The sequence below is a fragment of the Nelumbo lutea genome, chromosome 1 (assembly GCF_056320005.1).
Source record: "Nelumbo lutea isolate HS-2025 chromosome 1, American lotus-T2T, whole genome shotgun sequence".
NCBI lineage: Eukaryota > Viridiplantae > Streptophyta > Magnoliopsida > Proteales > Nelumbonaceae > Nelumbo > Nelumbo lutea.
This window is the reverse complement of record NC_142684.1, coordinates 27,577,013-27,591,149: the sequence shown is the minus strand read 5'-3', so window position 1 is coordinate 27,591,149 and position 14,137 is coordinate 27,577,013. Positions and strand designations below refer to the sequence as shown.

Genomic DNA, 14,137 nt, shown 5'->3' with positions numbered 1-14,137 from the left:
TAACAGGAGGCTCTTACCTAAAGAATCATGGAGGCTGATCTCATTGAATTATTCTCCTGGAGTTTGGATGCCCAGAATCACTGTTTTCAAAATCGGACCGGACTGGACGGTCAGACCGGAAAAACCTGACCGGTTCCGTTTTCCTCCAAAACCGTTTTTTCCTTCAAAACCGTTGATTTTGGTCAACAAACCACTGAACCGGCCGGTTAATTGTTCAAACCATTTGAACAGTTTTGACCATTTTTCAATTTTTTTATTTTTTTGTCAGAACGAGCCAGCCGTTCAGGTCAAACGATCAAACCGTTCGAACCAGTAACCAGACCCCTGACCAGTTCGGTCACCGGTTCGTTTTTAAAAACCATGCCCATAATTGTAATCGCTTCTCCATAGATAATACCAAGCTTGTGAGACGGTGTGTATGAAAAAAGACAAGAATCAAAAGAACTGTAAGAATGACCCTGTATGTTACGATCCATTTGTCCCACGTTGGTAGTATGAGATGCTAATGTGAGGTATCCCAAATCGGTAGAATGGGATGCTGTTGTGGGGTATATATGTGCTTGGATTCCCTCCCTCTAACAGCTACCTTTTAGGGGCAAGTTCTTCTAAGTCAAGTAACAAATGGTATCAGAGCCTACATTATGCCTCCCAGTTGCGATCGTTCCACCGGGACTAGGCGGAATAGTGCAAAGGCAGCCTGTATGGGCACCGGGACTGCGGAAGCATGATGGGATGTTACGACTCATTTGTCCCATATTGGTAATTGTTGTTGTGGGGTATATATATGGAAAACTGTAGAAACCATCTAATCATCAATCTGTTTTGCACTGTTGATGCTTGGTGCATTATGAGATGTCCATGTCCTATAGTTCAAATCCTACTACCAGACGAATATTACAATTTGATCCATTTCTATCTGATCCTTGTAATAACATGGCCAGCTGACCGCATTAGCTTGGGCTGATCGTCACACATAACATCTGACAGACTCCATGACCCAGAATTTGGATTGGAGTACAGACGATCCTACCAGAGATTGCTATGATTTAAAAGCTAGGACAAAGGTGGCCTGTAGACCACAAATTTGTAGGCCAGATGATGAAATCCTTAAAATTTGTACAAGAAAATATTGAACCAAAAAAACTGGAAAAAAAAAAAAGAATTCCCACTTGACATAATAGGCCCAGAGACCAGAGTCCCAGTCTCCCAGATACAAGTCTGCACAAGTAAGGCATGTTTGATAAACCCACATTTTGTCATAGATATTTGGTTTCATCTCTCAACTTCTGTTGTGAGTTCATTGACATGGCGTTTTCCATCCAGCCGTCAACCTACAGAAGAAGATAAGCTCCTTCCCACCCACCCCTTTTACAGTTTCACTTTCCAGCACAACCCAGAGAACTATGTATACACTCAGAAAAGCAGGCAAGAAACACAAACCAGAGGGGATTAGAATAGAAAAGAAGAAGAAATTTCACCCTGAAGTTCTTTTATTCATCCAAATTTCCCAACCAGCTTCCCATATTGATATAACACCGATCAGTGCAAGAAAAGAGAATAAATTACATGTTCTCATGGTTTTACATTTTAGAAATCTCAACCATTTTGGACCAATGATGATTTTTATTTTAATTTGAAAACTTGAAAATTTGGACATTTTTATAATTTTTAATGATCTTAACAATGTTTTTAGTATTTATAGTATATTTATGTTTACATTACTTTAATAATATTTTGAGAATTTGGAAGAATAAACAGACAAGATCCAAAATTTTCAGAAAAATGAAGGAAAGGTACAAATGTAGGGGAGATAAACTCTCTTAACCATGGTTTTTAAAAATGAACTGGTGACCGAACCGGTCAGGGGTCCGGTTACCGGTTCGAACGGTTAACCGGCCAGTTCAGCGGTTTGCTGACCAAAATCAACAGTTTTGGGGGGAAAAAGCAGTTTTGGGAGAAAACGGAACCGGTCAGGTGACCAGCTCCCGGTTTTTCCAGTCCGACCGTCCGGTCCAATGCGGTTTTGAAAACCATGCTCTTAACTCCCCCAAAGAAAAGAAAGATTACAAATTAGCCCAGAGCAACTGATTTCCTCTCACCCCTTGTTTGGCTAGTGCATCTGCAAAGGAATTGGCACATCTCTTTACCCACTGTAATCTCAGTCATACCCCGAGTCAACCTCTTGAAAGTTCTTTTTTCATTCAGGTAGCTCCACATGCTCCTCTCCTCCTTTTGTAGCCAATCTATTACTAGCTTCGAGTTTCCATTGAAGTTGTTATCTGATGTCTGGTTGGTTGTCATGAGTCATGACCCCACATGTTAAAGAGACCTCTCTACACATGAAAGGCAAGTCACTCTTTCCAGATCAGATGAACAGAAAGCCAAAACAGAGGATTGTGTTGATGAGAGTGAAAAGACTTGAAATTGAGAAGCTGATTACCACCCTTTGCTTCAATTCTTATATTATTTATTTTTTCTTTTGATCTCCTTCAACGATGATGTCTCACATTACTAGTACATATGAAGTCATTTTCCTCCCTGTCCACATCACACGGTAAAATCAACCCATTACAGTTGATGACAACACCTAGAATGGGCAATATTTCTTTGGGTTGGGAATCTGGGGCAAAACGATCCGATTGAGTGCTTGTGGTATGCTTGATATATTCTGCATGCTGTTAAATATCAAATGTATATCTTCTTTGGCTTAAGAGAACTTGTTTTGTTACCTAATAACCCATCTTAACTTCTAGTCTTATCATTGTTCTTGCTGTCTTGGGAAATAGCAAGAACAGTATGATTGTCCAACAATGTAGGACATAATGGTAATTCACATTTTCTACTTTCTTTTAAGGATTCCTCTTCATTTATTTTTTTGGTTGTCATGTAAGCAAGGATGAGATGTTTTTTTTAGCAGAGGAACTTATCTGAAATCACATTGGATGAAATCCTGAAAACAGGACAACAAAGTGGTGTAGTTGCAAAAGGCAAGTCTAATTTCTTGTTGGGTTTATTAGGTCTTACCGCAATTTTGTAGTGTCTCCAAGTGAGTGTCCTGAAAGTCTACATTTTAGTTTTTGGAGAAATTTTAATGTCCACTTTGTGGTAGGACCTTAGAACTATTGATTATGCCATTTTATATTAGTACTGTTAGACAAGTAGGACTTTTATACAGGTCTTCTCAATTTATGGTCTCTGTGGATGCTTTTAAAATGGGAAATATAGCTCAGTTGTCCATCCATTTGATTTTGCTTCTTTCGCTCGTTTGCTATACAGGTTCATTTTCAAGTTTGTGGAAAGAGACATAAAGCTCTTGTTAGATACCCAGGCTATATGCAGCCATAGTTGGAGGTGCTGCAGTGGGGATAGCATTGCTGGTTATATTTATTGGTGTCATGTGGTTTTACAGTTCATGGTTTAAGAACTTGCTAAACAAGAATTCTGAGACAGGATCTTCAGACCCATCTGCACAAGGTAGGGCCGCTTTGGATGAATCATGTAAACTTTCAAAAGAGCTATGCATGTACCACTAATATTTGCTTTTCTTTGTTAGAATCAACAGTGGAGTGGAATAGAGGAGGTGGATTTACTTCTAGAGGGACCTCTCTATCTGGACCACAGAGAGTGAAGAAATTCACCTTGAAAGAGCTGGAGCAAGCAACCAAGCACTTGAGTAAAAGCAATCTTATTGGAGAGGGAAGTTTTGATCTGGTGTAATAAAGGCTTACTTTGTGATTGCACTATTGGGGCAGTTAAAAGGCAACCGGGTGCCGCCCAAAAAGATTTTGTGAATGAGGTATAACTATTTGTTTGCAAATAGGGCAAAGATCAATTCATCAACTGTTATATGTTTAACATATTGTGCTTTGTGGAAGTTCTTTTGCTGAACAAGTGAAAAGTTCAAAACTTTTTTTATTAAGTTAAAATGCTCATTCTAGTAATCTTAAGACCAAATATCCGTAAGTACAGAATTCCCTTGAGTGGTTAAAGGATGATTTAATGTGCGTCTTTGAGGAGTTTTATAACAGGGGGACTGTCAGTAGAGGGGTTAATGCTACTTTTATTGCGTTGATTCCCAAGAAATCTAGCGCTTGCCACCCCAAGGATTTCAGGCCAATCAGCTTGGTAACAAGTCAATACAAAATCTTTACAAAAGTCATCTCACTTTGGTTAAAAAAAGCCCTTCCATCAATCATTTCTCAATTCCAAGTGGCCTTTATTCAAGATAGACAAATTTCAGATCAAATACTCATCGCTAATGAATGTGTGGAGGATTTTAAGAAAACTGGAAGGAAGGGTATTATGTGCAAGCTGAATTTAGAAAAAGCCTATGACTTGGTGGATTGGGAATTCTTACTTGAGGCTTTAAGGAAGTGTGGGTTTGGAGCAAGATGGTGCAATTGGATTAAAGGGTGCCTACAATCTTCTCATTTCTCAGTATTAGTGAATGGTGCAGTCAAGGATTTCTTTGGTGCCTGGCGAGGAGTGAGACAAAGGGACCCTTTATCTCCTTTCCTTTTCACCATATTAGCTGAGGTCCTCAAATAGACTGATTTCGAAGGCTGGGGAGATGGGGGTGTTAAAGGGCTGGAAAGTTGAGAGGGAGAGGGTGGTGCTAACTCATCTACAGTTTGCGGATGACATTATTATTTTTTGTGAGGCTGGATATGAGGCAGGAGCAAGAAATTTTAGGGTGTTGATTAAACTATTTGAAAAGGTGACAAATCTGAGGGTGTATCTTAATAAGAGTTAGGTGGCAGGGGTGCCTACAATCTTCTCATTTCTCAGTATTAGTGAATGGTGCAGTCAAGGATTTCTTTGGTGCCTGGCGAGGAGTGAGACAAAGGGACCCTTTATCTCCTTTCCTTTTCACCATATTAGCTGAGGTCCTCAAATAGACTGATTTCGAAGGCTGGGGAGATGGGGGTGTTAAAGGGCTGGAAAGTTGAGAGGGAGAGGGTGGTGCTAACTCATCTACAGTTTGCGGATGACATTATTATTTTTTGTGAGGCTGGATATGAGGCAGGAGCAAGAAATTTTAGGGTGTTGATTAAACTATTTGAAAAGGTGACAAATCTGAGGGTGTATCTTAATAAGAGTTAGGTGGCAGGGGTCAATTTAGCACAAGAAGATGTTAACTTGTGGGCTGAGGAATTAGGATGTCTAAGAAGTGAGTGGCCACTCAAGTATTTAGGCCTCCCCCTTGGTGCAAATCCCAAAAGCATAGAGTTTTGGAATCCAGTTGTGGAAAGGTTTGAAAAGAAACTTGCTGCATGGAAGAGGAATTACATTTCTCTGGGGGGAAGGATTACCCTCATTAAGTCTACCCTAGCAAACCTTCCTGTTTATTACCTTTTAGTATTTAGCATGCCTCAAGCTATGGAGAAGATATTGGAGAAAATAATGTGGGATTTTTTGTGGGAACCGGGAGAGAAGAAGAAAGGTCATTTAGTGAGGTGGGACATAGTATCTAGGAGGAAAGAGTATGGAGGCTTGGGGTTAGGAAGGCTGAAGGAAAGGAACGAGGCTCTATTAGGAAAGTGGTTATGGAGATACCCACAGGAAACAGACAGGTTGTGGCACAAGATTGTGACTAGCATTAATGGGCCATCTGCGAATGGTTGGGATGCTGGAGTGTCTTACAGAGCTTCCAACGCTTCTCCTTGGAAAGCGATTCACAAAATCCTACCTTTGTTTCTCAATCATGTCAGGTATGATTTCAATTCAAGTAACAAAGTTAAATTCTGGGAAGACGTATGGGTGGGTGACTCTTCTTTAAAGACCTTATTCCCTTCAATTTATGATCTGCATTGCCTTAAGGGCAATCCGGTTGCTAGGTTCTTTCCCCTTCTCCTTCACAATTTGGTGTTGATTGGAATCTGGGTCTCCGCAGAAATGTGAGAGATTCTGAGTTGGATTTGGTGTCCTCTATTGTTCAGCTGTTTGAAAGGTTTTTCATTGATCCTGCCAAGCCAGATACTAGAATCTGGAGTCCTAACCCCCTTGGAGTGTTCAATTGTGCGTCCCTCTTCAAGACTTTAACCTCTAACCACTCTGGGGTCCAATTCCCAGTCCGAGAAGTCTGGTGTCGACCTGTTCCCCCTAAAGTAGGTGCTTTTTGCTAGGAAGTCTACCATGGTGCAATTAACACTTGCGATCTGATGCAGAGGAAGAGGCCTGGTTGGTGCCTTTCACCTCATTGGTGTTGTTTGTGTGAATCAAATGGTGAAACTGCTCTTCATTTATTTGTTTCCTATCCTGTAGCTAGTAGTATTTGGGATTGGTTTTTTTCTCTTTTTGGACGCAGGTGGGACACCCCTGTGAGCTTGGGAAGACTGTTTGAAGCCCCCACACTCAGATGGCCAAAAAGAAGAGGAAGAACTCTGTGGAGATGCACACGGGCAGCAGTACTGTGGATGTTATGGGAGGAAAGAAATCAGAGAATTTTTTAAGGGAAGAAAAGGTGTAAGGAATTGCTGATAGAAGGGATCATGATAAAAATCTCATGGGTGAAAACTATGGATTTATTTTCAGATTTTACTATGGATGACATAATAAGGAACTGGAGGACTGTAGCATCCTCGCCAGCTGCAAAAAAGAATATTCTAAGAAGTTGGGATCCTCCTGAATCTGGATTCCTCAAAGTAAACTTTGATGGGAGCAGCTTTGGCAACCCAGGTGTGGCTGGAATTGGTGGGGTCATAAGAGATGACAGGGGAACAATAGTGGGGCTGTACTCAGGCCCGATTGGTAGGGGTGATTCAATTACAGCTGAACTGAAAGCAGTGGTCTTCGGAATACAAAAAGCCATGGAAATAGGAGTGAGGAAGTTGGTCGTAGAAGGCAACTCCAAAGTAGTCATAAGCAAGATGGGAAGACTCCATGGGTATTCAGAAATGAGATCAAGAAAATTATTCATTTTACAAAGGATATACAAATATCATATCAGTGGACTCCAAAAGCAGCAAATGGATTGGCGGACCAGCTAGCAAGGGGCTAATTGGGTACATTGTTTTTGGGCTCAGGTGTAAAATGTAAAGCAAGTCCTAGATGGAGTTTGAAGTTATTGGGGTAGCCGAGGCTACTCTTTCTCTGTACTAAATCCATTAATCTTCTTAATAAAATCACTTTTACTGATAAAAAAAAAAAAAAGAATTCCCTTGAGGAACACAAAGCCAAGGTTCTTTTGGGTACACAAATCTGCTATTTTGTGGATCTTTTGTCGTGTGAACAGACCCTGAATATCCAAATTACTTTGTTGAAGGAAAAGTTATTGCTCTTGAATGTTTTACTAGAGGAAAATTTAGAGCTGATCTCTCTGAAAATATGTTCACTGTTCTACTTCAAATTTATACAACCTAAAGTACAAAGATTTCAAATACAAAGTGATAGCTTATGTGACCAAGCATGTACTTTATCTATCAGAGATCAGGCATCGACACCTAGTCACTCTTCTGGGTTTCTTCCAAGATGATTCTCAAATGCTGGTTTTTGAATATTTCCCAATGGAAGCATATGCAGTCATCTCTATGGTAAGTTTCAAGTTGTGGAAAACATTAATAATGTTTGTGTTCATTAAAATACGTATATAGTAGTCATTTGTTACTTCAATGTGATTTCACCTATTGGATTTGGACAAGACTGCTGAGTTGGTTTGGGATTAAGATGTACTTCCCAGCTGATGTGAAGGAATTCATTGGAGCTTGGTATTTGAGTGGATTAAGCAGGGCTGGAAAATTAGCTTGGAAAATCCTCCCTTCACCAGTCTTTTGGACAGTGGGGGTGAAAGAAACAGCAGAAGTTTTGTTGAAATAAGAAAAAAAAAAAAGAAAAAAGAAACAGCAGAAGCTTTGAAGAGAGACAAAGTACAAAAGAAATGGTGTTAAAAAGGATCTCAGGAATGGTGCCTTCCAGGCTGACAAATCACCCTTTATTCAAAAATAGACATTCATGTTCTTTTTTTATCATGATTTCCTTTTTGTAAGGAGTTCATAATTTTTTTGGTATGGGGCTGTTTTTTTTTTGGTATACTGGTTTATTTCCACTTGTACAGATTCTCTTTGTACAGGGGTCTGCATAGTTGTATGGTTTTAAGACTATTAATGAAATACTTTACCTTTTTAGTCTCAAAAAAAATACATATATACTAGTAATTTGATGTGTGACAGATACTGCACAAGGCTCAACAACACAGCTAGAGTTCAAACAGACTTTCTATAGCTCTAGAGACAGCTAAAGGTAGATACTGGTAAATCCAACCAAAAAGTCTCTTGACCTTGTTGGGAAAAAGATGAATCAAACAATGCAGACGTTTATATAAAAATCTAAAATGTGCAGATATATGCCACTTACATGGTCTAGTACCTCCTTTTAGCACACAAGAACTTCAAAACATCTAATGTCTTGGTTGATGAGAATTTCATTGCTAAAGTTGCATATGCAGGGGTTTATAAGCTGCTTGAAAGAACCGGAGATCCAGAGCCTTCATCTTGAGTGACTGGGTGGCTATGTTTTCCAATATCCTGAGTATCTTCGCCTTCCCTTCTAAACTTTTGCCTAGGTTTATGTGGCTGTTTTTTCTCAGTATTTTTTGTTCATCTTTTTTAGATAAACCATGGGTTTATTTGCTAGGGTGAGAGAATCAGGAAAATTCTCTGAAATGAGAGATGTGTATAGCTTTGGGGTATTTCCTCTGGAACTCATAACTGGACAAGAGGCATTAAAGATCAATTCCTTGGGAATCTTGATCCAGTGGGTAAATAAGCATCTTCATACACATTTTCTTTAAACAAAGCTGTTCAGTGTGTTGGTGCTCAGAACCTAAAAATATTGGAAACCAAAAAATCCCAAGCAAAAAGGATTAGTTTTCAATTACCAGGAATTTACACCTTGTATTACCTCTCACAGTCCTTTGCCTCTCAATATCTTTCAAAGTAAACACTTGCTTGCATTGAAGCTGTTGGAATATGCTTTGTTGTTACAATTCAAGGCATTTTGTATGTGGTCAACTTGATTTGTTAAACATGGGGCAATTGTTGCTAGTACTAGAAAGGTGATATTTTTCCATCAGAATTAATTATTCAGTGGCCAAGTGCAAATTAGACTGTTTTTGTGAACCTAAGAAGTTTGCATCTTCATTTGTAGCATATTTACATATAAACTACTTATTTTTAGCTTTCTTACTAATTACATCTCAAACTTTGTGAAGATAGAATCACGTCTATGTTCAAATAATCTTGTGGATCATTGCCTAGCTACCAGCAGTTTCACTTTAGGGAGGGAATGAAGGATCTGATAAGTTTGACACTTCAATGCATGAGTTAAGCTGGGAAAGGGCGACCAAAGATGGACATGATCATGTTGGAGCTTGACCAAATACTAGAAAAGGAGATGACATTGACAACAGTCATGGGTGAGGGAATTGCTACAGTTACCCCGGGGAGCCAATTATTTACCTCAGGGTGAAATTGAAGACAAATATTTGTTTGTTTCTCGTAGACTAAAAGCCAAAGAATGTATCTAATAGATACATTTCCTAGGGAATATTTTTTTGGACTCAATTGCAATGTGAAAGTCTAGGTTTGGGAGTGTGAAATTTTTACCCTCCCGGAGGGTATATTGTAAGCTATGTACATTTCTATTTATAATTAATACACTCTTGAGTTAATTATCAAATTAAAAAGTTGAACTTTATTTTTTATCTCAGTAATAAAAAGCTGAATTGTTTCTTACAATTTCAAGGTTTGGTGTTATACTCTAAGCTTTTAAAAGTGCCAATTCAGTCTCCATTGACAACTTCTAGAGAAACCTAATGGTGCTTACTCCATTAGGACCAATCAGTATTTTAAAATAAGCATTTCATTTCTTTGTTGAAAACTAGTTTATTGAATCTATGTCATTATTCTCAAATTTGCTTTTTTCCCATTGCTCTCTTTTTGAATTATTGAATCATCTCATCCACCTCTTCATTTCTCTTTCTATTTTTTGATGAATGCATTTCTCTTTCTATTATCCCATTGTTTTCCTTTTTTTTCTTTTTCTATTTTTACTCTTGCAATCCTCTTTAACCAGCTATTTATATTTACTCAACCAATGCATATTATATCATCTTTAACCCACCTATCAGTTCTGTCTCCCCTTCTTTCTTGATTTCTAGAAACTCTCCTACGTTCTGTCCATTGACTCCATCCTCATTTTCTGGGAAAATCTAGGTCAAGTGTCTATGCAAGTAAGCTAAGGGACCTCTTATGCGTTCCCAGTTTGATTCAGATCCTTCTAGCCTCCACCATTGCATACTATTTGGAGGTCCATCGTCACTCGGTTTGACAACATCTTGGGCTAACCAAAGTCTTAACCCTAGACTGTTCATAAAGTACTTTAATTCATGTTGTTGAATTCAATGACAATGCAGTCCAATGTGTAAAGATCCAACTAAAAGCTAAGAATTTGTAAAGAACAAACCCCATTCACCGGAATTAGTTGAATTTGGAATAACTTAAACATCGTTCTGAAATAGACAGAGAAGGCTGAAGCATCAAAAGTAGACTTAAGCAGATCAATTTGTAAATTTAAGCTAAGATGACCAGCACATCAAACAATCACTAAACTATGATGTGTCTGAAGTCCCTTTTTTATATCTTTTGAAGGGCTACATAACGGGGGGTACCCCATCCCCCAACCCAGGAGCAGGTGGGATTCGATCCCAAGTCTCCGCTATGACCAACAGGAGATCTTACCAACCAGCTGGTTGGCATCTCAGCGATGTGTCTGAAGTCCTTGAGAATACAGGACATTTCCTCCCCTCTATTTCTCATCACCAGTGGCAATGTTTGGAAATTTTCTAGTATTTTCTATCTACCATTAGCTATTTGCTAAGATAAAACTGTAAAGTTAAGAAAATAAGCATATAAATTTTCAGTAGATAAGTGAATGAATGCTAGAAAACATGACTTTCTATTAGCTAAGCTATCTGAGAGACAACTCCAGTTTCACTTTGTCTCTTCATCAGAGAAAAAACAGAACAATGTACTATTTTTCAGCAGTAAAACAAAATAGCTACTCTCCAACTTGCTTCTACTCCAGACAGTATAGCCATTACAACTTTACAAGGGTAACGGCATCTAAAAATTCTACATGTATGGGAACTTGGGAGGGGTAGATTGGATATGGTCCTAACATTTGGCATTTTCTTTTGCACAAAGTAAGTGACACTTTCAGACTCATACCTGCATTCTCACACTTCTCAGTTCGAGATTTTATCATTACACCAAGCAATGGCCCCTTAAAGATTCTAAAGAAACTCTGAAGTCTACAAACAGAAGTAAAATCAGATTAAATAATGAAAACTATTAATTACCAATTAAAAACCAAGAAGGTTAATATGTGAAGAAAATCCATATAGTTTTCCCATGCTACAAAGGACACCTTATAACAATAGACTTATGAAAACAAAATACCACTTGTGCCTCTATATCAAGCTTGAATTTAGACTAAAAAACACAAAACTACCAATACAGATTTGTTACCTTTGGAGAATTAATATGTTGATCTCCCATCACCTTCAGTGATCACATCCTTGAAGGCCCCACCACTTGGAATCATGGGAAGCACATGTTCTTGATGTGGTACAATGACATCCAACAAATATGGACCAGGGGTCTCTAACATCTTCTTCATAGCTTCCCTTAACTCACTCTTTTTTGTCACACGGGCAGCTGGAATATTACAAGCTTCTGCAAACTTTAACATGTTTGGGAAAATCTCAGACTCGTTTCTTGGATTGCCAAGGTATGTATGGGCTCGGTTTGCCTTATAGAATCGATCCTCCCATTGAACAACCATACCCAAATGTTGGTTATTCAAAAGCAAGATCTTGATGGGGAGATTTTCCACCCTTACAGTTGCCAATTCCTGGACATTCATGATAAAACTTCCATCACCATCAATATCTACAACAAGGGCATCAGGTCTGGCAACAGAAGCCCCAATCGCAGCTGGCAATCCAAAACCCATGGCACCTAACCCGCCTGATGTCAACCATTGGCGTGGCCTCTTATACTTATACCATTGGGCTGCCCACATCTGATGCTGCCCAACCCCAGTGCTTATAATTGCATTTCCATCCGTCAGTTCATCTAAAACCTGAATTGCATACTGGGGAGGAATAGCTTCCGCAAAAGTTTTAAAACTCAATGGAAATTTCAACTTCTGCTCATGAAGCTCCTTCCTCCAAGCTGAGAAATCAAACTTGAGCTTAGGTTGCTTGTCCTCTATCAACTTGTTTATCGCTTCTAATGCCAACTTTACATCAGTGCAAATCGAGAGGTGTGGCTGCTTGTTCTTTCCAATCTCAGCTGGGTCAATATCAATGTGAACAATCTTAGCCCGGCTAGCAAAAGCCTCAACCTTTCCCGTCACACGGTCATCAAACCTGACTCCAAACGCAAGCAATAAATCAGATTTGTCTACAGCATAATTGGCATAAACAGTACCATGCATTCCAAGCATATGAAGAGATAGATCGTCTGATCCGGGGTAAGCTCCAAGACCCATTAAAGTACTCGCCACTGGAATGCCTGTGAGCTCAACGAAACGTCTAAGCTCTTCACTTGAGTTCAAACATCCACCACCAACATACAAGACAGGCTTTTTGGACTCAGATATAAATCGAAGAATCTGCTCTAAATGGGCCTCCTCTGGCGATTTTGGCAACCTGGATAGATAACCGGGTAGTTTCATCTGAGTATTCCAGTTGGGAACAACCAGCTGCTGTTGAATATCCTTCGGGATGTCGATCAATACCGGACCCGGACGACCTGAAGATGCTAGGTAAAAGGCCTCATGCACAATACGGGGAATGTCTTCAACGTCAAGCACAAGGTAGTTGTGCTTGGTGATGGATCGAGTAACCTCGACGATCGGGGTTTCTTGGAAAGCATCAGTGCCTATCATCCTGCGAGGAACCTGCCCGGTGATGGCAACCAGAGGCACGCTATCAAGCATGGCATCAGCAAGGCCACTGACGAGATTGGTGGCACCGGGACCCGAGGTGGCAACGCAGACGCCCGGAAGGCCCGACGCACGAGCGTAACCCTCTGCAGCAAAGATGCCACCTTGTTCGTGTCTGGGGAGAACATTGCGGATTATGGAGGAGCGGGTGAGGGCTTGGTGTATTTCCAAGGACGCTCCACCTGGGTAGGCAAAGACAGTGGTTACACCTTCCCGTTCGAGAGCTTCGACGAGCACATCGGCACCTTTTCTGGGTTCATCGGCGGCGAATCGAGGAACGAAAGTTGATGGAGAGGAGGGGGAGGTGGTGATGGTAGCGGTGGTGAAGGCAGTGGCAGTGGCGGGGGCAGCGGCGGTGGAGTGTTTTGACTTCCCGTCGGAGAGGCTGTTTGCGATGTAGAGAGGACAGAAGGAACTGGGTTTCTGGTGGTTTGTCGAGAGGGGGAGCGAGATCTGGTAATGGGGTTTCAGCGAATTGAAGGAAGGGAAGTGGGAGGGCTTTGAGAGGGAGAGCTGTGCAGAGGTAGACGCCATTGATGACATCGAAATGGATTCGGAGGAAGAAAGACCTATGCAGGGCAGATGTATATATCTAGATACGTACAAGAAGAGCCCGTCAGTGACGCCACCGCTGGAGCTGGAGCTGGACCATTTGAACGATCAGGATCTAGGGCTCAACCGCTCAACGACAAAGGATTTTCATGGCAAATTCCTATGGCTATTTGTCTAATAAAATATACATTATTTATATTTTTATTGAAAAAAATGAGAGCCACTGCACTCCGGAACCATTTTATTAATTTAATCCACCTATTTTACGACACGTCAATTGGTTTACAATTTATCGGTTTCCTCTCGCCACCGAGATCAGCTTCGGCCCCTCCCAACCTCGCATTAGGAATAATAATAAAAAGCACATAAATACGAAATATTCCCAATGGAAGGCTGTAAAGGGTTTTCGAACGGACCTTGTAGCGACCGAAGCTCTCTCGTGATTTCCGATTACCTAAGCCATGGAGCATTCAAGAAGTCCCATTAAAAGGTCAAGTGGTCACATAAAAATATGATTGTTTAAAATGCCGATAATCATATTATAAAAGTTATTTAATTGGAGTTTATATAATAATAA

The 14,137-nt window shown here is 40.1% G+C and overlaps 1 protein-coding gene across 1 annotated transcript; it reads right to left on the bottom strand.

Annotated features, from left to right (window-relative positions):
• Positions 1–10,890: 10,890 nt before the first annotated feature.
• Positions 10,891–13,669, bottom strand: LOC148874072 (acetolactate synthase 2, chloroplastic-like). Its single transcript, XM_088963681.1, has 2 exons — positions 11,526–13,669; positions 10,891–11,308 (listed from the first exon to the last, which is right to left on the bottom strand). The coding sequence occupies exon 1, from the start codon at positions 13,549–13,551 to the stop codon at positions 11,536–11,538; it is 2,016 nt and encodes a 671-aa protein (XP_088819807.1). The 5' UTR covers positions 13,552–13,669; the 3' UTR covers positions 10,891–11,308; positions 11,526–11,535.
• Between the last annotated feature and the right edge of the window lie 468 nt (positions 13,670–14,137).

What these genes read in the sequence shown, in the direction of transcription:
- LOC148874072 (XM_088963681.1), bottom strand. Translation starts at nt 13,551, where the DNA reads ATGTCATCAATGGCGTCTACCTCTGCACAGCTCTCCCTCTCAAAGCCC.